The sequence below is a fragment of the Callithrix jacchus genome, chromosome 7, assembly GCF_049354715.1.
Source record: "Callithrix jacchus isolate 240 chromosome 7, calJac240_pri, whole genome shotgun sequence".
Taxonomy (NCBI): Eukaryota; Metazoa; Chordata; class Mammalia; order Primates; family Cebidae; genus Callithrix; species Callithrix jacchus.
In genome coordinates this window covers 152,125,560-152,149,787 of record NC_133508.1, presented here as the reverse complement: position 1 = coordinate 152,149,787, position 24,228 = coordinate 152,125,560, and the positions used below count along the sequence as shown (strand labels likewise).

The following is a 24,228-nucleotide window of genomic DNA, read 5'->3' as shown; positions in this document are numbered from 1 at the left end:
AAGCAAGGAGAGAGAGATGAGTCAGAGATACAGAATTGGAAATCCTTAGGGTGGGCGCTGGAGTGAGACCGCATGGGTTTAAATTCTGGCTCCAGCACTTGGTACCTGCAAATTGCAGACAATGATAGGATTGTTGTGAGGAATAAATTATGTAATCCATATTAAGCAAGCACCATGGAGCTTGGAAAAGAGAAAGTGCTCAGTAACTGTTTACCACCGCTATTAATGTTGTCATTGTTTTGTATTTGAAGCCCTAGGAGTGGGTAAGACCATTCAGAGAGAAATTGCTGAGACAGAAGAAAGAAAAGCTGAGAGCTGAACCCTGGAGAAAGCAGAGGGTTGAGAGGAGGCAAAGGAGACTGAAAGAAGCAGGACAGGAGGAAAGCCCAGAGAGAATCACGTCGGAAGAGAATTTCACAGTTCATGTGGGTTGTACAACTGTGCATCAAGGAGGTCAAAGAACTCACTTTCAATCCATTTCCCACGCCGCCTCTCTACACAACCGAGGGTGTACACTCCCTCAGGACAGAACCCATATGCTGTGGGCTCTGTATGCAGGAAACAGCACGGGACTGCATCCCATGTGCCTGGTGCAGACTGGGTAGGACCTCAATAAATGTTGAATGAGTGAAAGAGTGACATGAGAAGACAGACTTGGGCTCTGGCTCTGCCACTGCTAGCTGTGAATCCCGAGCCAGTTATTTCTAGCCTCTCTGGGACCTTGCCAGTGAAATGAGAATAATTATATCCACCTCTTGGGGTTGTTATATGACATGAGATAACATATGTAAGAGTGTTGTGTAAACTGTACCACGCACTACAAAGGTACAGCAGTATTAATAAAGGTTGGGGACTGACTCATTAAAACCATTTACTGTGGCTCTAGCAAATAGCAGCAATGTATATAAGGCTTAGAGGCTGGGAGAGAAAAGGATTTTTATTCTACCAAACGGATGGAAACTGGAATTTGGTAAACAGATTTGTTCTCTCCAGGGACTCCAGCACTTCAATTCCGCAGGGGACTTCAGTCCACTGACCCAAAGCATGCTCTGTTGAGTCTTCCTACCTGAATTCTGTTGAAATCAAGAATTAAGACTTCCCAGTTTTGACAGGGCCTTTTTGGATTTGTCATTTTAATTTATTTTGGCATTTTATCTGGTTTCCTTTCATTAGTGGAACAGCCAGAGACCTGAGATGCAAACTCTCTCCAGGCTCCTTGGGGAAAGCTCCAGTCTTTGGGGTCCTGGTCTTATAAGAATCTTGGCTTGGCCCTTTCCTGGAAGCAGGGTTCTGACCACAGGACACAATCCAGGCACAGAGGCACCCCAAGCTGCTCTCTGAGGAGTCCTACCTCTGTCAAGAGTGAAGCAACCAAGCATGTCCCAGGCCATGAAGCTGTCTGGCCCCAGCCCCGTATTTTATCAATGAAACCATCTTTCCTCGAGACCAGTAACTGGGTCCAAGAGGCAACTGAATGGCCAAGGTCAAAGAAGCAAGAGCATTGCAAAGAGGCACAGGAAAAAATATCTTTCACTGCATTGTAATTTATTTCCAGTTTTTAAATTTATTATAAAGGCAATTAAAAAATATTATAACCTCTTGTAAGAAAAGAAGAAAAAGTTTCACATCCCCACCATCTTCCTGCAGCATGGTGAAGAAGGAAGGGGCACTGATCTGCTGTCCGAAGGCCTGAATTCCAGTTCTCTACCACCTCCTTGTTTGTGGACCAGGAACCAGTCTCCTAATTTCCTCATCTACCAGATGGACCGTTAGCATCCACCCATTCTGCCTCTCAGTGTTTTTATAAGAATTAAATGAGATAAATTCCTTCTGGAAAATTTTCAGGTACTTGTCTCATGGAAGAATATAACCTCTGAATAGTATACCTGATAAATTTTCCTCTACATCCTGAAAAAAGGGAAGAAAGAGGACAGGAACTGTAATTTGGTTAACACTTGTCATGGAACAGTCCCAGTACCTTCAGCATTTAACCCAACTCATGTAATCCTTGCTTTGTACACTATGAAGCAGGCCTTATATGTCCCATTTTACAAATGAGGAAGCTGAGGTTCAGCAAGCTAAGTATAGCACCTAAAGCCATCCAGTCGGTAAATAACGGACCCAGGATTTGAATGCAGATCCGTCTGACTCCAGAGCCCATGCTGTTTCTTCCATATAAGGTCAGTGAGAGGAGGACTATTTGGCTCCCTTCCTAGCCCTTCCCTCTGACATCATCTTCACTTCTCAATAACAAAGACAGACGTCAACCCACTATGGTTAGGCCTAGCTCTAAAGTTGTTTGAAGGATGATACTGCCTTCTGACCTTCAACCTGTTTCTTTCCCAAACTCCAACCTGCTTTTGCCCACAAAGCCAGGCTGGATGCAGCAGACTTTGTCCTGTCTTCCCAAGTCTGATGTGCAACATTGTGTGCTTGAGCAGAGAGCACAGAACGGAGAGAACACTGAAATGGGGGAGGATTGGGAGAGAGGCAAATATAGCTTGGTTCGGGATCTTTGAACTGTCACGCATCTTTCTTGGAATAAAAGCAAGAATGGACTCTTTCAAAAAGCACCTAGGCATTGACCTTGAGCTTTGCAATGTCTTCTGCATCTTCTCAGGTAAGATGAAAACTCTGATGATGGCTTGAGACATCATGATTTGCAGAAGTCACCCAGCTTTGGCTACATTTGCTATCTTGGTATGGGGCTGGGGGAGAGGGCGGCATCTGCAGGAAATACTGATGAAGCTGTTCTGGCTGAAACCCCATAGGGAATCCACAGTACAGTTTATTCCGAATAATGATGTAAAGTTACACCATTACATCAAATACAAGACATCAACTTGATTCTCCACGAGCAGTAGCCAAGGTTCAACTGATGTCCATTTTCCTGAGTAAATTAACACCTCTGCAGAAAGTGGCTACATGCTTCAGTAAGCAGGAACGGGGAAGGTGGGGAGAAGAGACTGGGGCCCTCAGGGTTGGATCAGAGCCTCCTTGGCTTCTATCCATGTGGCAAAGCTGTAGGTGTGCTTGTGTGTCTATTCCTCTGTGTCTTTCCCTACAAGTCAGACAATCCAGCTACAATTGTCAGACTGCTCCCTTTACATTTCTGCTGGGGGCTTGGAGGGAGGAGGGAATGGGGAAAGGGCTCCCTATTTAGAAATTGCATTGAAATGGAAAGACAATATGACACATCTGCTCATGTCAAAGGAGCTCTTTCTTCCCGCCTACAGCATTAGCAATTCCTTACCAAGGTTCAATTTTTTGAAAGAAATTATTATTTGGTTTTAATTTATTTTATTTGCAACATAACTCAACAAGACATTGCTGCTTAGAGCAGGGTGGTAGCCGGCCCAAGGGCAGAGACTTAAGGTGGGAGCAGAGGATGAGCACATTGGCTGTTTCCGTAGAGAGGAGGGCATTGGAGTGGGAGGCCTCTGATTTCTGTCTCAAACCTCCTCTCATTCTGCCTCCCATTCAACCCCAGCTCCTCTTCCTGCATCTGAGCAGTCTGTCCTGGGGGTACCCTGACTTGGGATGCTCCATCCATGGCTATAGATGTAATGAGAGCAGTCAGGGAGGGGGAGCTGAAACTGAGTTGGCCTCTGTAAAACCACCCGGAGCTTCAGAGCCAGGAAAGGCTGCCTCCCTCCTCCCCTCACCCCAGCCTCCTCCTTTCTCCCTCATATAAAATCCTATAGTGCTGTTGCCGGAAGGAGCCTCAAAGAGCTCCTAATCCAACTTGAGATAGGCACACTGAGACCCAGACAGGGGATGTGACAGCCTCCTGGCTGCTTTGGTGCACCAGCCCTGAATCCAGCCCTCCCAGACCCTATCCAATGTACTTATTTGCCACCACTCCATGCTTAAGGTCTCTGCTCCTGCTTCTCTCCCCTCCACCTGCCAAACCCAAACTCAGAATGGGATTTCTTTGAGACATAGAATTTAAGGGCAACAATTCCATTTCTTTCTACCTCTTTCCCTCTCTGGGTTTGAGAAGGTCGCTGGATCCTCCCTCCCAGGTTTTGGTGGAAGCTTGGGACTCCAAATTTGATATCTTCATATGGGAAGAAGAAAAGGTGTGTTTTGGGGTTGGGTTTGCAGGGGAAATGGGTTTGGGAGATAAAAAAGTTACTATATTTACATGATGAATTTTTTTCTGTTTTGTGGCTAATTATGTGACCACAATGTCGTCAGCAATTGACCTGGGAGAAGGGGGAGGTAGTGGGCTAAAGCCGACAACTAGGTTAAGGCTTTATCTTAATGTTTAAAGATACTTTTTAAATGTCTCCTTCTGAATGTGTTTCCTTATCTGTGCACCTGTCTTCCTGTCTGTTTCTCTGTTCTCTATCTCCTATAACTCTCTCTGTATCTCTGTCTTATCCTCTGTCTCTCTCATTTGTATCTGTATCTTGTCTATCTCTGTCTCTGTTTCTTTCTCTCTGTCTCTCTCATCTCTGTGTCTCTCACACGCCCTAACTCCTACATTCCAACTTCAATAGCTATTGACTGAGGCAGGAGACCTATCCTGTTTCCACAGCCCTATCAGGGCAGCAGCTCCTTCACACTGTTAGATTGAGAAATGCCAGGTCCGGAGCTGCTGCCGGGGCGCCAGAGACGCTGCATAACCGCCTGCCAAGTGTGGAGGCTGAATCTGGGAACAGTGAAAAATTATCCGTTAATTCTCGGCTCCTGCCACCTGCTCTGCTCCAAACAAGCTCCTTTGGCTTCAGTTTAGATGCAAATTCCCCCACTCGATGTAAGCAAAATATTGATTTCCCTGCATCACAGGTCCGGGCCCTTGGAATAGTCCTGTGTTTTTTCATTCTCTGCAAAGGCAAAACAAGGCGCTTTGTTCTGTGCATTTCCCCAGGAACTCTAGAGGGGGAGGGAGAAATAGCAGTGGAGTGACAGAGTTGCCATAAACACGGGCAAAGAGCAATTCTTCTCCATTTGTATTTTACATAAACACAAACCTGCCACTTCGGAAACTGCTAATAAGCGTGTAGCCAGAGGCACTCCTGAGTGCTGGGATCTGCATAGGGTGATAGAAAAGAAGGTATTGAGGCCTCTGGGCTCCTCAGGTGGGTTTTCAGAAGCACCAGGAAGGCGAATGGGGATGCCAGAGCCCCACCTGTTCTTGTAACAGCAACCAAACACCTCCGGCAGGAAGGCGGTCTGGATTGTACAGTATTGCCGGCGTGTGTCTGCTTGGTCCCTGCCTGAGTTCCTAGCCCCCTCCTATCACAGGCACAGGGGTTAGGGTGGAAGATGCGAGCCTTCCACAATTGCCTCTCCCCCATCCTCTAACCCAGTGCTCACGTGATGGTAGCACCAACTGGGTTCAGCACCGTGGACAGAGCCAGGGAACGACTCACGGTGGAAAAGCCGCCTGCCTGACCCAGGGTCCTCACAGGCCACGTCTTGGCCCTTGGTGCCCAGGGCACTAGCTGCTAGGGAATCGCAAGTCCAAGGGCCTGCTGGCACAGATGGCTCACAGTGGAGACTGCCAGGAGCTGGGGTTCCGAATCTCCTCCCTCCGGAACCTGAGTCACTGCCCGAGTCACTTCCAATAAGCGTGTTAATTAAGGGGCGAGACCCTCCTCCCTCACCAGCCATTCGGGCATACACCAACCCAGCGGTTTCCAGGGCTGCAGCTAAAGTCTCCTTCCCAGCTCCGGGAGAGCAAATGGACTGGAGTCTGGGGCTTCAGGCGAGCCCCACACAGAAGGGGCCAAACGCCGACAGGTGGAGATCAAGAGACTCCCGTGATAGGCCCCTTCAGGGAGCTGGTTCCGCGGCCTCCCTGACCATGGCGCACAGACTTCCAGCGCTAAGTGAGGAGCCTTGAGGCCCCACAGCTAGTCTGCTCCTGGGCCTCACTCCACAGTTTCTGGGGGAATCTCTACTTTAGCCTCAGTCCTTGCGTTTAGCTTTCTTGTTATGCTTAGTAGAAAGATACATGATCTCTGGAGTTGTTGCACTGAAGTGGAGAGGTGGGTCGGCGGAACTCAGCGCCCCGCGCCCTCTTGAAATGACCCCCCATTCCTATTCGCCAGAAACTTTCCCCTCCCGTTGCCATGGAGAGAGACGGCCGCTGGCACCAGTCGCCATAGCAACACGCGGGTACCGCGGACCGCAGGATTGCGGAGCTCTGAAAGTCTTGCAGTTCGCATCGCCCGCCTGTCTTGAGGTCTTCTACCTCCGAAGCTGGGACTTGGGGCCAGTATAACTTCTCCGGTCAGGAACCGCGGCCAAGGCCCTTCCAGCCCCAGCCTGACCGTCGCTCTTTCTGTTTCAGGGTTATCTATTTCGCTGCCATTTGTGTGGCATGTGGCCGTTTACCCAATGTTTTCACAAACACGATCTTTCTATTCCCAGGCAGCCAGTGAAGCACTTAAAATCATTACACCTCCTTTACGGAGAGGGAAATTGAGGCGCAGAGACGCCCAAGGTCACACCAAGCAGTGAATGCAGAGCGGGAACCCGGGCTCTTTATCAGCCTTGCACCCTCTGAGATTCGGGACAGCCCGACTCCCTGCCTCGAACCCCCCTCCCCTGACTCAGGCCAGTCCCTGAGTGTAGAGGGGGCGGCTGCGAGGCGCCAGACTTGCCAGCTGCCGCGGGATGCCACGTGAGGGGCGGGGACCCTGCGGGGAAGTGATTAAAAGCGGAGCGGAGCCGCAGGGGGCCGCTGCAGGGAGGGTCTTCTAGGGGCCGTAGTGCCCCGCCCCAGTGCGGCCGCTGCGCGGGTTCGAGCTGCTGCTCGGCAGGCCTGGGTGTCTGGGGCATGAGCGGGGTGTGGGGGGCCGGCGGGCCTCGGTGCCAGGAGGCGCTCGCGGTTCTCGCCTCGTTGTGCCGGGCCCGGCCGCCCCCTCTTGGGCTGGACGTGGAGACTTGTCGGAGCTTCGAGCTGCAACCCCCAGAGCGGAGTCCCAGCGCGGCAGGCGCAGGTAACGGGAGACCCAGAGCCCTCTCCCTTCTTCGATTCCCGTCCTGCGGACTCCCCTCCCCAGAGCACCGGTCCCAGGAGCCCCAAAACCTAGAGAGAACTCTCCAGCTCGGTATTCTGGATTGGAAGCCAGCCTCGGGCCAGTCCCCTGGCCCATCGCTTCCACAGCCAGGAGACACCAGAAAGGGACCGGGGGTGGGGGTATAACTCCCCCGGTCCTCCGGTGTTACTACTGCGGGGGACCCCACAGACAGCCAGGCTCCCAGGATGGGGCACCCTCGGGGCTTCAGTTTCCCTCGCATCTCCAGGCTCGCTCTGCAGGCGACCTGCCAGAAGAGGGGTCCGTGGAGAGAGCGGGAGACGAGGGGCGCCTAGCTGAGGAAGAAAGCTTGTCTCCTAGCGAGTGTCGAGGTCCCGGGGTTCGTGCATCGGTCTGTCCGTCCGTTTGTGTGTTCTCGTGGTGAACACGGAGGACCCCCGGTCTCTCTGGGAGAAACTTGGGTCTGCGGCTGGCACGAGGTCTTTGTGTCCGGGTGTCTCTCCGGCTGCGAGTGGTTTTCCGCGTCTCCGCTGGGGGGCGGGGGACAGGGGGCGGGGTGGGGGAGGGTATGAGGGTGTCGCGTCGTCCTTCCCCCACCCCCCTCGCCCCTATAACTCGCTCCCTCGGTCCCTCTCGGACTCGGACTCGGGGCGGGTGCGCGACTGAGCCGGCGCCTCTCGCCGACTTTGCCAAGAGGGCGCCTCCTGCCCGAGCCGCGCGGACCCTGCGTCGGACGCAACCCCAGGCGGCTGCCGAGCCGAGGCGGGAGCCCGAGCCGAGTCGAGCTCGCTGGAGCGGGTGAGTCCCGAGCCCGATCCCCGCCGGGCTGGACCCCGGCGCGCAGCTACGGCGTCTCCCGGGAGTCGCGACAGCGGGAATGGCGTGTCGCGCCCTGGCGGCGGGAGACGCGGGAGGGTCGGCGACGTGGCGGCCGGCCCCGGGTATTTACCTGCTGCACCAGTGCCCTGCGGCCACAGTCGCCGGCCGTCGCGAGGCTTCTTTGTCCCGACGTCTTGAGGGTCCGGGGCCGGAGGGAGTGCGGGGTCGCGTCCCCTCCGTGGGGGAGGGGCTGGGGGAGTGAGAGGCCTGGAGAGAATGCGGAATGGGGGTGGGGAGATCCTGCAGGGACCAGGGCACCGGGGGTCCAGGAGGCTCTGCAGGCTCCATCCCTCCTTGTCCCCCGACCCCGACCCCAGTAGTGCTGGGCCTGCAAGTACTCGGGAGTTGCCCCGTGGCTCCGCACCGCAGGCGCGGGAAGGGGAGGGAAGGGGCTGCCAGAGGCAGGAATTTGGTCCCCAAGCGTTGCTTCGGGGACAAGAAGCCTGGGACCGTAGCGGCGGTTCCGGGAGCAGGTACAGGTGGGGTAAACTCCCCAGCGGCTGCAGGTTCCCAGGGTCCTGTTTTCTTTCACTTGAGGTTAAAGGTCATATACGGAGGTAGATTCCGATGAGGAACACTTCAGGCGAGGGGCAGTGGCCCAAGGGGAGGCTTGTGTGTGTGAGGGGGCTGTATCCAGCCTTGGGGTGAGTGGAGCCCACCTGAGCACTGAAAGTCGAAGGAGTCGCTGCTCTCCCTAGTTGTGGCAATGTTTAGTCAATGGTTTGATCACTGCAGCAGAAGAGACTGAGGTTAGACATGAAGAACTTTTAGAGGGTGGTTCAGAGATGGAGATTGGGGAAGTTGATTCCTCACCTCGGAGATTCTCAGAACAGATTAGGCCTGGCAAGTTATTACAGGTCTCTGGTTCTCCAGTGCCATCCCCTCCTACACCACCCATTTCCCCATACCCACCAGACACAGAATTTTCCCTATTAGGGAGTCTCTTCCTGCCTCTCCCTACTCCCCAGCCCCCTTCCATCTTTTCCACCATTGGTCCATCTCCAGCGCCGCCTTAATGTTTGACCCTCAGAGCCTAGAGGGTGAGAACATACCTGTCTAGTTCCACCTTGAAAGGAAGCTGCCCCTCCTGTCTCTCTAGGGCAGAAATGCTGGGCGGGGGAGGGGGGGAGATGCTGGAGGTGGGGTAGGGCTATCTGTGCACAGCACATCTTGGTAGGGGGAGGCACTGGTGTTCTGATTCCAGAGGGATGCCCATAATCTGGAATGACAGGTGCCTGCATGGCCAGGTTGTGGGTGAGAAAAGCCTGAGGGGTAAGAGTCAGCAGACCCAGATGATGACTATGCCTTCCCTGCAGGCTGCCTCAGGACATGAGTTTGAGTTGTCAGCTCAGGAAAACTTTAACTTTGGCTGCTGAGTCACAAGTCCAAGAAGCCCAGGGGGCAAGCTGGGAGGCTGAAAGGGATATGGAGGGCGGAGGCAGGGGCAGACCCTTTGATCATAGCAAGAGAAAGAAAGTGGTTGAGAGTGGTCTTAGGATCCTGAGAATTTAGGTGACCACAGGGTCTGGGGAGATTCTGTGGAGTCCAGGACCAGGCCCCAGCTGTTCTTCCTCCCAGCCTGCTCTCTGCATCCCAGAGCCACTACCTGGGTCCAGATTCTCCAGCCAGCAGAACACTAGAGCTTTTCATTTGTTGCAGTTTTTTGAAACAGTCTCTTAACCATTTTATGTTTTCCCTTGACTTCCTCCTGTTCCAAGTCTCTAGCTTATAGATTTCTAGTAACACCCTGAGATTCGACAATTGAGATTCAGGCTCCACTGTCATTTGCTGAGACTTATCTGCAGGCCAGGGTCTGTGCTAGGAATCGCACAGCAAGTCTCAGTTAATCAGAGCCTGACTTGGAAACACCTGTACACAAACTGTCCCAACCAAAAGCAAGTTCTGCCTTTTTCTTTAAAAACTCTGAAGCCACTGGCCTGCTATTCTCCTTAAAACACCCCAAGTGAATACTAAGAAGCAGTTCTCCACCTTTCCTTGTGTCATTTGCCTTGTGGGGATGAATGAACTTTATCCATAGGCCACATTGCAGAGGTTTAGGTCTGGTCAGCATGGGTTCTGGACTTAAGGAAGCAAGCAGAGGTCCAGAAGTGCTCCAGAGAATGCAGAAACCTGACAGGAGACCTCAAGCTTCCCTGCTTTTTTTAGGCTGGCAGCCAGGGTTGGTTATCTCCAGCTTACCTGTGGCCATGAGATTTATGTGATGTTTGCTCACCTTGCTAATGACTCTGGAGATGTTCTGTGATTCAGCCACCTGGCTTTGAAGTGGCCTTTTGCAACATAGAGATTTTTCTTCCTGCTTGTAATGGCAAATGTAATGCCCAAAATTTCATTACAACACAAAGTTCACTCCCTCATTGCTTCTCACTGGAAGTGTGGAATTCTGCCAGTTTGGCCCTTTTTTCTGAGGAAAGGTACGATGCGCAATCCTTGGAACCCAAGGAGATGATATTCTGACTAGTGTGTTTTGAGCTTTAGAGTTCTAGAAGCAGGGTCCAGTATCTGGGAGTTGTAGAGCCCTTAGATTTTCAGTTCTAGAAGTTCTCTCCTCCCTCTGACTATGATGAGAACGTCAAGTGGGGACAGTGGTTTCAGTATGTGCCATCCCTCTAAGCTCTGTACAAAAGAGATGTTCTCTTCTAACCGTCTGAACTGTATCTTCCCTGTGCACAGAGTTAGTGGTATGACACATGACTGCAAATAGTGAGGACTGCCATTGAGGCATCTGGACCAAGTCAGGTTTCTTTACAGTCTGTATAAGGTTGCCTGGAATGGGGAAAGCATGCTAAGAGCAAGTCCCGACTAAACTAGGTGGCACCCTTTCTAGTCTGGCCTAGGAAAAGAAACCTGTAAGGACTGAGTCACACTTAGCTACTGAAATCAGAGGAGCCTCTGAAAGAAGAAATGAACAGGGGCACCCAGATCTGGGCGCTCCAAGTGTAATGACACAGCCTCATCCCTCCCTTCTTTCCTCTAGGAGCACTGAACTCTTTCTTGCTCCCTGAGGACCCATGCAGACCCCTCCTCTCTCTAGTTGCAGGTACAAACAGGGAGAGGAGCATAGAGGGAAAAGAATTTCTGGCTGGCTGTCCCCCACCTCTGTCATTCCAGCCTTAATAGCACATTCAGAAGGGCCACATTCCCTGACCCCTTAGGCAGAAAGGTACAGTTACCATCCACCAAAATAATCATATTAATAATTGCTAAATTAGTGCCAATGCTCTGTTAGCTATAACACTCCACATTAGTCTCCGATTTTGCTCCGAATCCCTAATGATGGTGGAAGCGGGCGCCCAGTCGTAAAGCTTGGTGTGGCCATAATTAGCTTGGCATTGTCTCCCCTCATCACAGCTTTTTCAGGAGCATTAATTCCTTCTCTGTTTGGACTCTGCTAATTATCCCCATTGGTAGCGCAGTCTGGATCTCTGAAAGAAGGAAAGGAAGCAAAAGCCCTCTGCTCCCCTCCCCCCAGCCCTGAATTTTAATTACACCGGGTTCTCCTAATAAACTTACAAGCCCTGGCAGAGCTTATTATTAATGGGCCACTTCTGCGCCTCAGTACAGAATAGCTCTGTTCTCCCAACACACACACACACACACACACACACACACACACACACACACACACACACACATTCTCTCTCTCTCTCTCTCTCTCAGATATTCCTCAGGTACATCTCTGGTGAATGGGACTTTTCCAGAGGCCACTGGTTACTTGCCTAGTGGCTGGTGGGCAACCTGCAGTGTCAGCTTTCCAAGGAAGAAGATGGGGCAGGGTGGTAAGCAGGCTGGTCATAATCCAAGTCTTCTGGGACTCTGTCCAGGTTCAGGGGGTCCCATCCTCTCCTGAGTACAACTAAGAAATTCCTCCCCCTTCCTCCAGCTTCTCTGTCCAGCGTGGGACTCTACAGCTCAATTTCCAGTCCTCCCAGATGCCTGGTTCAAGAGCCCCGACTTGGGCCTCAGAAAGTCCTAGATTCAAATCTCAGCTCCTCTCTTTAATGTACTGTGCCCTTGAACAAGTTACTTGGTTAACATCTCTGCACTTCGTTTATTTATCATGAAGGGTAAATACCAATTTCTTAGGGAGGCTAGAAGCTTAAATTAGATCGTGTAAAGGTCATAGTGCTTACCATGTTAGAAATAAATAACAAATAATGTTATTAGTAGTATTATGAGTGGTTCTGCCCAGGATCTCTTCTCTCGCCAGACTAAATGCTGTTCTTCCAAGCTCTTGGACCTCTGTGTCTCCTGCTCCCTGGCCTCTGGGCTGTGCTTTGTCTCTGTCGTCTCTCTCTGTGTCTGCATGAGAGCTCCTTGGGTGAGGCAGCTCCTGCTCTCCACAGCCTGAGCACTGACCATTTCTGAGGGTCCACCAGCAATTCCAGGCCCTGAAGCCAGCCTTCTCTTGCTTTGGGGTGAGCAGGGAAAATGGTTCTCTCTTTTTGCTTCCTCTCCCCAGCTTATCTCTTCAATTACAATCTGTTAGCAAGAATGCCTGTTACTGATACAAAATGGATTTTTCTGACATGGGAGCCCATTAGAAAAATGGGAACAATAGCAAGCGATAAGAATTGCTGATGAATTCTAACACCAGGTGGAGAAGAAGGGAGGGGCACCAGGGCTGTCTTTGGAGAAAGAAGTGTCAGTGGGGGAAGATAAGAAAGCCCTGAGCTGCTAATTAATAACCCAGCATTTTCTCAAAGAGGAGGGAGACCATGGGCCATCACCCCAACCAGACAGTCTCATTTAAGGTGACAAGCAGATCCCACCCTGATGGCCTCGAAGGGGATCTTAACTTCCCAGGAGAGAAGAGGGGCGTGAGGTGTCCTCAGATGCTTTATCCTCTGATCTTCCTCAAAGACTTAGCTTTGTGTCTGTTCTGTACATAGTAAACTATTACCCTCCACTGGAAAACAAAACATGAATAACAGCATCTTACATTTTGGGGACATTCACCATGTACCAGGGCCTGTGCTCAAAGTCTTAGATTATTTGGTATTCACAATGATTCTGTAAGGTAGGAATAGTTTGTATCCTGACTAAATAAAAGAGGAAACTAAGATTTGGGCAGGTTAAATAACTTGCTCAAGGTCACGTAGTGAGGATGGTACATGCTCTGCTGTCGGTCGTTCCGGCACTGCCGCCCACCTGAGATGTTCATCCTGTGTCTGAGCACCTGTGAGTCCAGTTTCACAGCCAGAACTGGAAGCCTTGTGCCCCTGTACAAGGCTGTGTCACTGGGGTGTGAGCCCAAAGCCTAGTTCCATAGCTCTTTTCGCTCCCAGGGGCTGCTGGATAGTTGGCTATGATGGTTTACCAAATCAGGTGCCCGTGAAATACTACTAGAGCTCCTCTGATGTCTGAATGAAAATGTTTCACAATGAATATTGAGCGATAGGCTTGTTTTCCCCAAATTTCAAGAAATTGTTTAAGAACATAGGCTGTTCTCAACTATAGGCTTTTCTTCCGTGATCTTCTTAGATGTGTGATCTGAACCATAGTCTGTGTTATGTCCTGAGATACAGACAGACCTGGCCATGTCTGAAACCCTTATATCATTTCTGCTAGTAAAATTGTTCTTGGTTTGTAAAGACAAGGTTAAAGCTGTCTCTGGTGATCAATATTCATGGTTTGCAGGTGTTCTGCCATTAGATTTCAAAACTAAGGACTGTTTCAAATTAGCTGGGCATAAGTCATTCTAATAAAAGTGGGTAATATTTATTGTATTTCTTTTTCTCTCTTTCTTTCTTTCTTTCTTTCTTTTTTTTTTTTTTTTTTTGAGACGGAGTTTCCCTCTTGTTGCCCAGGCTGAAGTGCAATGGCATGATCTCAGCTCATCACAACCTCTGCCTCCCGGGTTCAAGCAATTCTCCTGCCTCACCCTCCTGAGCAGCTGGGGTTACAGGCATGGGCTACCATGCTCGGCTAATTTTGCATTTTCAGTAGAGACGGGGTTTCTCCATGTTGGTCAGGCTGGTCTCAAACTCCCGACCTCAGGTGATCCGCCTGCCTTGGCCTTCCAAAGTGCTAGGATTACAGGCGTGAGCCACTGAGCCTGGACTATTTTATTTCTTTTACATTGTAGGCACTATCCTCAACACTTTTAATCCCATTTAAATGGGATAAATATGATTACTACCCCCAATTTATAGATGAGGAAACTGAGGCTGAGAAATGTTACATACTTTGCCAGAGTCACACAGTTTAAAACTAGTGGAGGTAGACTGTGAGTGAGCCCCGTCTGACTTCAAGGCAATGAGGTCTTCGCTCTACGCTGAAGAGGAAGTAAAGAAGACAGGGAAGAAGAATCTAAATACCTAGGAAGTACTTTCTCTGTTTCAGTGCCGGGCTGAGCCCTCTCTCCCTTACTTCTCACTTTTCCTGAAGTGAATTCATGGTATACATTGGAAGAAGACTGGATCAGGCCTCAGAAACTGGCAGAACTGCCCATCTAAGTTCTAGCTGCCTCACGGGTTCAAAGTTCAAAGAAGATGTGAGGGGAAAGGGTTTTGAAGGCTATTTGTGCAACCCTGTGTGATTTCCTAGGAGACATGTCCCAGTGGGTTGGCCCTAGAAAGCCCAGAGTCAGAGGGCATAGAGCTTAAGTTATCTGGGCCTTTGTGCAGCCCTTAAGCTGTTACAGAAGCCTACAGCCCTTTCTAACCTCCATGTACCTGTAACGAGGAGATGAGGGCTGTCTGGGTTCAAGGCCACATACAGGGATTTTAAAGGAGCCAGATCCTCTACAATCACCTCCTCCTCCTGCCTGCTTCTGGTCTTAACAGCTTTGCTCACCAACCTTGCATCCCTATGAAGATGAACTCACTCTGTGTTTGAGATCTAATTCTCTTTGCACTGCCTGCTAGTGAGAGAGATGCCGAAAGTCCAGGCTCCTCAAGTCCTGGAAGAAGATTCTTCAGGCATAGGAAGGGCCTCCCGGTCTTACATAACCAGTATTGAGCACTGGGTGCTGATTCCAATAACCCATGCCCTCTGCCTTCCCTAATCACAGCTCTGAGGGAACAGCAGCTGGGGGTCACGTGAGAAGCAATCTGAATAGCAATCACACGGGGGAAAACCTCATTCTCACGCCCTCCTCCTTCTCCCACCTCTCTATTCATTTACGAATTCAATTTTTTTGTCAGGCTGAACATTTAAACGCACTCTATGCTCTCTAGATTCCCCCACCCCCTTCTCATTAAAATTCTGATTATTACCAGAACAAGTAAGATGGATGATCAAAGGAAACCGAAGCCCTAGAAACACCTTTTGTTTGGCAGGGACTCATATTGCAGAGAATGCATCCAGAACAGCTGTAACAGAGAACAGATGTGAAGGGCTAGAGATGGCCAGATACATAGAATAAGGACACAGAAAGCTGAGGTGACTTTCCCAGTGAGCCCGCTAGGATAAAGGCCTGAAGAAAAGTCTCCAAATAGATCCTGAGCTCATAACGAGTAAAACAAACAGCTTAGTACCTCCAATATGTTTTTTTGTTCCCAGGTTACATGCACGTTCCACAGAGGTGATACTACAGAACCAGACTGGCTGCGTTGTGTGACCTGGGTAATCTAGTTAACCTTCTGTGCCTCGGTTTCCACATCTGCAAAATGAGGATAATAATCAAACCTTTTTCACTGGAGAGGATTAAATGAGTGAATAGATACAAAGCTCTTCGAACCTTAGATGTAGTAATGTTGAATAAATTACCTAAATCTAATAATAACATGCCACTATTCCTATAAACTCATATATTAAAATTTTGATTTCTTTTAAAGATTATAAATATTAAAATGGCTTAATTGTTTTTCTCTGGTGTCCCCCAGCCCTGAGGTTCACCTCACTGGAGACACCACCACATTAGAGACCTTTAGTGTAGAAGTTGACTTAGAATCAGCTTTCCTGCTGTCTGGCTGTCTCTAGGTGAAGGACTAGCTCCAGCTCCTTTGGCCAGGGAAAGGCTGTAATGTCTGTGCAGGGAGCCGGGCGTTGGAAAGGCTTGGGAAGGGGGTGGTGGTATGTGGCTCAGGATTTGAGAATTCTCTGCTATTATTCCCTATTCACAGAGGTGATAGCTGATCCAGGCAAGTAACTTGCAGCAAAGGAGTGAAAAGGCAGTACTGGCTTCCCAGAGAGAGTGCCTGATATCCTGACCTCCTCTTGGCCCCTTTGATGTGGAATCTCTTTCCCTGGAGCCTATGTGCTATGGGAGTACCTGGATCCCGTTAGGAGGGACCTGGGCATCTTTGTACCCCAAGTCTAACTCAGAACTTGGCACATGGCAGGTACTCAGTAAATGTTGCTTGAACTTAATTGAAATGAGAGCTAATTACAGCCTTTTCATGTACCATTCTTTCATTCACTCATTCATTTCATGTGTCAGTTTCTATGCAAGGCCCTGAGTCAGACAAAGAGGAAAAACACAGGGTCATAGTAGCCTACAGTAGCCTAGAGTTTAACCACAGACAAACAGGTCAGGGCAGAGGAAAGCGTGCCAGGCTGGGTGGTGGACATCTGGACCCTAGTCCAGGCTCTGTGTCTGCCCAATATGTGACTCTAAGCAAGTCCCTTCTGTGGACCACTGCTCCCACCTTTAAAGGCACAGCCTGGCCTCAGTACTTGTGGGGTCATTTCTCACCTTAAATAGTAAGATATTTAAGGCATTGGGACAGGCTAATACAGGGGCTGCAAACTTACAAGCTTTCAGGGGCCAGGTAGGGAACAGGGAGTGGAGGGTTGAGCTGGTGAGGACATATACCTACAAAGAGAGTCAGCAGTTCCCACCATGTGGGAGCCCATGTTCAGTTACCAAGTCAGTGATCTTTTCCAGTGAAGACAGAAATCTGGGATGATGATGAAGATGACAGAATTTCTTAACATTTCAATCATTAAGGAAGCCAAACCAAACTCTTCTGCTAGCTTGTCCACAGTAAACTTTTTGCAAACCCCGCAAGGCATGCCCTTGCTTCAGAGTCTCCTGACTTCTCTACTCAGAGCAAGAAGAAACCTTGGGCTCAAAGGTTCATTCCCAGATTTGGGGAGGGAAGTGGGATGGGAGGTCTGCTTCATAACTTCTCACAAAGAGAGGCATCCCTTGTAGCTTTCTTGGGATAATGGGCATCCCTGGGGCCAGGGGTGGGCTGGGGATGGGGCAGTGAGTGCCCACCTCCAAACCAATTACAACATTTAAAATACCCCAGTTTTAGAGAAAAGCTCTTGAATACTCACAAGAATGGAAAAGGACAGCTCTAGGGATCATTTGTACAGGAATACCTTGGAGATACTGTAGGTTCCGTTACAGACCTCTGCAATAAAGCATATAGCAAAATAAAGCAAGTCATACCAATTTTTTGGTTTCCTAGTGCATATGAAAGTTATATATATATACACACACACACAGAAGTTATGTATAACTTATTTACATATAAGTTATATATAACATATACATGTATATATACATATGTATATATATGCATATATAACTTTTATACTATATATACATGCATGTATATATAACTTTTATACATATAAGTATATATAATTTTATGCATACATATGTATATATAACTTTGTATAATTCTATTGTGCACTTAATAGACTACAGTATATTTTTTAAAAATATTAAATAATTTTAATTTAAAATTAATAATAATATTAATTTAAAAATTAAATAAAATATACAGTATAAAATATACTACAGTCTATTAAGTGTATACAGTATATATATATGTATATGTACATATATGTGAATATATACAGTATAAAATATCCTGTAATATATTGTAAATATAATGGCATCAAGAACGGTGAATCCTATTCAGATGGTTTTCAATTTACTTTGCCCAGATCTATCAGAGGAATCACTATCTGTGGCAGTGATTACATTACAGTGATTATATTACAAAATGTATATATTGTAATATATATACCTATACATATGTATACATATACAGTGTAAAATATACTCTAGTCTATTAAGTATGCAACAGAAAACGATGTATATATTTTCATTTTAATGTACACCCAAAACAATGTATATATTTTAATTTTAATATGCACCCAAAAACAATGTATATATTTTAATTTTAAATACTTGATTGCTTAAAAAAAATGCTAACAATCATAGGGTGAGTCTTAACCTCTTTTTGCCTGTGGAGGGTCTTGCCTCAATGTTGGTGCCTGCTGACTGAGCAGTTTGGTGGTTGCTGGTGGCTGGAGTGCCTGTGGCGATTTCTTTAAATAAGACAACAGTGAGTTTGCTGCGTCAATGGACCTTTTCTTGCATGAAAGACGTCTCTGTAGCATACACTGCTGCTTGACAGCATTTTGCCAACAGTAGAACGTCTTTCAAAATTGGAGTCAATCCTCTCAACCCCTGACACTGCTTTATCAACTAAGGTTATTTAATATTATTTATTATTTAATATTCTAAGTTCTTTGTGGTCATTTCAACAATGTTCACAGCATCTTCACCAGGAGATTTTATCTCAAGAAACTACTTTATTTACTCATCCATAAGAAGCAACTCCTCACCATTCTTCAGGTGCCACTTCTATTCTGGTTCTCTTGCTATTTCCACCACACCTGCAGTTACTTCCTTCACTGAGGTCTTGAACCCCTCAAAGACATTCATGATGATTGGAATCAACTTTTCAAAAATTTCTGTTAATGTTGATATTTTAACCTTTTCCCCTGAATCATTAATGTTCTTAACGGCATCAAGAATGGTGAATCCTATTCAGACAGTTATCAATTTACTTGGCCCAGAGGCAAAGTCCATCCGAGGAATCACTATCTATGACAGCTAAAGACTACAAAATTTCTTAAATCATCAGATTTGAAGGTTGAAATGACTCCTCAAACCATGGGCTGCAGAATGGATGCTGTGTTAGCCCACATGAAAACAACATTAGTCTCCTTGTACATCTCCATCAGAGCCCTGGGGTGACTAGGTGCGTTGTCAATGAGCAGTAATATTTTGAAAGGAATCATTTCTTCTGAGTAGTAGGTTTCAACAGTGGGCTTAAAATATTCAGTAAACTATTCTTAAACAGATGTGCTGTCATCCAGTTTTGATGTTCCATTTTTAGAGCATAGGCAGAGTAGATTGAGCATACTTCTTCATGCCCCTAAGATTTTTGGAATGGTAAATAACCATTGGGTTCATCTTAAAGTCATCAGCTGTATGAGCCCCTAAAAAGAGAGTGAGCGGGTCCTTTGAAACTTTGTAGCCAGACATTGACTTCCCCTTTCTAGCTTTGAAAGTCCTGGATGGCATCCTTTCCCAGTTTAAGGCCATTTCTTCTACCCTGAAAATCTGGTGTTCGGTGTAGTCACCTTCATCAATTATCTTAGCTAGATCGTCTGAATCACTTCCTGCAGTTTCTACATCAGCACTTGCTGCTTTGAACTTTTCCATTATGAAGAGGACATCTTTCCTTAAACCTCACCAACCAACCTCTGCTAGCTTCAAACTTTTCTTCTGCAGCTTCCTCTCCTCTTTCAGTCTTCATAGAATGAAAGAAAGTCTCCGTCTTGCTCTGGATCAGGCTTTGGCTTAGGGGAGTGTTGGGGCTGGTTTCATCTTCTACCCAGATGACTAAAGCTTTCTCCACATCAGCAGTGAGGCTGTTTGCTTGCTTACTGCACTTCTAACTTCCTCTAAGAACTTTTTCTTTGCATTCACAACTTGCCTGTTAGGCACAAAATGCCTCACTTTTGGCCTGTCTTGGCTTTTGACATGCCATCCTCACTAAGCCTAATCATTTCTAGCTTTTAGTTTAAAATGAGAGTCATGTGACACTTCCTTTCGCCTGAACACTTAGAAGTCAAAGTAAGGTTATTAATTGGCCTAATCTCCATGTTCTTGTGGCTCAGCAAATAGAGAGGCCCAAGGAGAATGTCCACCAGGAGATCAGTCAGAACACACCCAACATTTATCAATTAAGTTGGCCATCTTACATGGGTGCAGCCCATGGCACCTCAAAACAATGACGAGAGTAATATTCAAGATCACAGATCACAGATCACCATAAAAACTACAACAGTAATTTAAAAGTTTGAAATAATGAGAGAATTGCCAAAATGTGACACACAGACACAAAATGTGTACACGCTATGGGGCAACTGGCAGCAGCAGACTTGTTCAAGGCAGGGTTGCCACAAACCTTCCATTTGTAAAAAACACAATACGTGTGAAACACAATAAAGCGAAGCCCCGTGAAATGAAGCGTGCCTGTATTTAGCTTTGAGGTTCACTGTGTAGATCAGATTCCAACTTGATAAAAGTATTTACAGAACCCACTATGCACAGAGTTCTGGGAGTACAGAAGAAGCTCATCCTTGCCCTTAAAGAGATTATGCTCAATGTCATTCACTTGAAGTCAACTCAATGTTTATTGAGTTCCTGTCCTGGGCTCAGTAGGGATGGGCTGAAGAAGAAATGAGAATGAGTTAGCCAGCCTCTGCCCCCCAACGTATCACAGCCTGTCAAGGAAGAGGGCTGTCGACAAAAATGACTCTAAGTCTGGCCACAGTAGCAGCTCTAATAGAAATTCAAACAGCATCTGAGCATGAACGCTTCACGAATTTGCACATTTGCTTAGGCTGCTATTTAAATTACTTTCCTTTCCCTGTGCACATGCCAATAGGCAGTAGAGACGACGGCCCAGGTGCTCCCCAAGCTGGCTGGGGGGGATAGTGGTGGGGGCGGGAGAGGGGATGATGCTGGAAGAATCAGATTGAGGTGAACACAAGGCTGCAGATATTCCACGAAGTGGACAATCAAGAGTCAACCCTGACACCACCTCTCCCTCTGACCTGGCAGCTTTCTCATGAGCATTCTTTTCTCTTCTTCCGTCTTTGTCCCTTCTGTGTGCTCCCTCCTCCAACACGCTCACCCGCTTCTCCCCACCTCTGTCTGTTTGTCCCTCCCTGCCTGGCTCATGCCGAGGGCAGGCACCTCTGTCAGCCTTCTCGCAGTTGTAGTTATTGTGTGTGGCGTGGCCCTGGTGGCAGTTTTTCTCTTTCTCTTTTGGAAGCTGTGCTGGATGCCCTGGAGGAACAAGGAGGCCTCCAGTCCCTCTTCTGCTAATCCCCCCTTGGAAGCCCTCCAGAGCCCCAGCTTCAGAGGCAACATGGCAGACAAGCTGAAGGACCCCAGCACCCTGGGCTTCCTGGAGGCGGCCGTGAAGATCAGCCACACATCCCCAGATATCCCAGCTGAGGTGCAGATGTCGGTCAAGGAGCACATCATGCGTCACACGCGGCTGCAGCGACAAACTACAGAGCCAGCGTCATCCACCAGGTGAGGAGTGGCCCGCTCCTTTCCCTGACCCCCGTATCTCCACACTCTCTTATTTAATACACCTATGAGATTCCACCTTGTGAGGATCAGAGATCAGAAATAATAACACATATCCTTTGATTGAGAAATATGTCAGATGATGTGATCCATGATGGGTGATCAGTAAAGAGGTGGGCACCAGGAAAGACTTCACAAAAGGCAAACCTTTGAGGCAGGTTGCTGTACATGTGGTGAGCACTTGGGGTGTGTGTGGGTGTGAAGGGAACGGAATAGTGGAATCGGGGAGTGTTGGATATTTGGACGGAAAGACCTCAGGCAGAAGGGAGAGAATATGCGAAGGCCTAGAGACGCAGGAGTTGATGGTGTGTTTAGGGGTATGTCATTAAGACTGATAGCTACAGTCTGCAGCGCATGGCAGATAAGGCAAGAGTCTTAATAGTTTGAGACTGAGGATTCCTTTAAAGCCTTTCAGAGTTCCTTGCATGACAACAATTGTAAATATATACAATATCTTTTAACTGAAAATAGCAACAAGAAAAGCATAGCAAAAACCTACCCTAAATTCAGAAACACTTTTAAAAGATGTGGTGCAAGCATGCATGAGGCATTGTATTTACTCGAAACGTAGGGCTCTGATGGGTTCCTAGGTGCCTGCAATGGCCCTCCAGGCTCTCAGGGGACCAACCAAAGAAAAGGAGGCCTGGTCTTCAGACTGGAGGCCAGGAATCAACATGCTGAGGGTCACACTGACCGTTTGTCTCATGGCCTTGGGCAAGTTGCTCACCTTCCCTAAGCCTCGCTTTTTCCAACTGTAGGGCTGATGACTTTTATATGGCAGTTGTGAGGAGCCAATGGAAGAATCAATGTGATCTATAAGGAGAGCTAACACTTTTATTGCTTATGATTACTCTTCTAAGTACTTCATATGTAATCAATTCATTTCACTCTCACAGCTATCCTATGCAGTCGTTACTTGTATTATTCTCATTTTTAGGGCACAGAGAGGTTAAATAACTTCCCCAAGATCTCAGCTAGAAAGTGACAGAGCCAAAATTAGCCTATGCAGTCTAACTCCAAAGCCCATGCTTTTATCGACCCCGCTGCCTGCCGTATAGCAAATGCCGAACAAATGGTGGCGGTGACGGTGGTGACGGTGACGAGGGGGTTGCCACGTTGAGGATAAGAAGGGATGGTCCTTCTCTTAAGGGATCTCATGATTTAATAAGGGAACTGGAGTCATATCTGCTAGGAAATAAACCTAAAAAGCAGGTAACAGGAAAGCAGGAAAAAGTGATGACAATAGCAATGGCTATGTTTACTGAGCTTACTGTATACCAGACACCATTCCAACTACTTTACATATATTAAGACATGTAATGCTCACAAGAACCTTGCACACAAAGTGTGTGCAGAAGAAAAGTGGGGTCAATAAGAGGAAGAAAAGGGGACTCAACAAGGGATTGGATGAGCCAGGGTCTCCAGGCTTGTGTCTGTCTACATTCCCCTTCCCCTGAGCCCTGACCACACTTCCCTCTGCCACCTCCACCAGGCACACATCCTTCAAGCGCCACCTGCCAAGGCAGATGCATGTCTCCAGTGTAGACTATGGCAATGAGCTTCCGCCAGCCGCAGAGCAGCCCACCAGCATCGGCCGCATCAAGCCCGAGCTCTACAAGCAGAAGTCGGTGGATGGGGACGATGCTAAGTCTGAGGCCACCAAGAGCTGCGGGAAGATCAATTTCAGCCTTCGCTACGATTATGAGACCGAGACCCTGATTGTGCGTATCCTGAAGGCTTTCGACCTCCCTGCCAAGGACTTCTGTGGGAGCTCTGACCCTTACGTCAAGATCTACCTCTTGCCCGACCGCAAATGCAAGCTGCAGACCCGGGTGCACCGCAAGACCCTGAACCCCACCTTCGACGAGAACTTCCACTTCCCCGTGCCCTACGAGGAGCTGGCTGACCGCAAGCTGCATCTCAGTGTCTTCGACTTCGACCGCTTCTCCCGCCATGACATGATTGGAGAGGTCATCCTGGACAACCTCTTTGAGGCCTCTGACCTGTCTCGGGAAACCTCCATCTGGAAGGACATTCAATACGCCACGAGTGTGAGTACAGTCTAGTTCCTTGGCTTCTTGAGGATGTGTGATTCTGGGTTGGGTGGGACATGTCCCAAACCTCTCAGTTCCTAGAACAAATGGGCCTTTGCCCTTTGGGATATGAAGAAGGAGTGTGGAAACTGCCCAGTGGCCCAGCCTACCCTTGCACTCTGCCGCGGGTTAGGATGGCAGACAGCAGAGGCCCCATGTAGGTAGAAAGTGAAGGGAATTTTTATCTGTGGCTTCTGGATGCGTGTTCTGTGGTGGTTCTTTCTACTGAGAGCACTGATGTGCATTAGAAGCTTGGCATGGGCAACCAAAACAGGCCATATCAATCAGGCTGAACCAGGCTAGGCAGCAGCAGCAAACAGTCTGAGGATTTTGTGGCTTTAGACTTCATGTTTCATGTGCTTTGCAGCTGGGCTGGGGACTCTACTCCACCCTGTTACCTGGGGACCCAAGCCAACAGAGGCTGCATTTAGACATGTGCCCCCACAGCTAAACATCAGGAGGAAGAGGAAGTGGCAGATCATGCACTATTTATTAAAGCTTCCACGAAGACGTGACACATGTCACTTCCACTCCTGTTAGGACAAGACACATGGTAACTCCTAATATCAAGGGAGAAGCGGCAAAGTAATCCTACCAAGTGCCCAGAAGGGGAGCTGGACATACCTAATGAACAGCATGAATGACGAGGGACACAGAGCAGAGTCCCTGTGCTTGAGCACTGTTTTCCCCAGGGAAGTCTGGGAGATGGGGAAGGCCAGCTGAAAAGGAGACCTGGCTAACCCCTACACAGGAGGTGGGTGCTGAGCTGTTTGCAATCAGCTGGAATTAACCACAGAAGGTTTCAAGGAACTGGGGCTCAAGTTGGCTTTTAAGAGAAGGGAGCGCAGGTTTGGCACAGAGAACCAGAGAGGGCACA

At 48.2% G+C, this 24,228-nt stretch overlaps 1 protein-coding gene across 15 annotated transcripts in view; it reads left to right on the top strand.

Annotated features, from left to right (window-relative positions):
- Window positions 1-2,258: 2,258 nt before the first annotated feature.
- Window positions 2,259-24,228, top strand: part of SYT6 (synaptotagmin 6) — a 68,895-nt gene continuing 46,925 nt past the window's right edge. For 5 of the 15 annotated variants that reach the window (XR_004727264.3, XR_004727263.3, XM_035252520.3 and 2 more), the window contains exons 1-3: window positions 6,697-6,956; window positions 20,853-21,201; window positions 22,751-23,309. Coding sequence is in view for 11 of the 15 variants with exons in the window: in XM_035252520.3 (XP_035108411.1) it covers window positions 6,794-6,956; window positions 20,853-21,201; window positions 22,751-23,309 (1,071 nt within the window). In the remaining 4 variants the exon portion in view is untranslated. Of the gene's footprint in view, window positions 2,621-6,696; window positions 6,957-7,203; window positions 7,375-7,636; window positions 7,794-20,852; window positions 21,202-22,750; window positions 23,310-24,228 lie in introns of those variants that run through there. The other 10 variants (XR_013520349.1, XM_078332825.1, XM_017975042.4 and 7 more) reach the window with 5 other exon arrangements.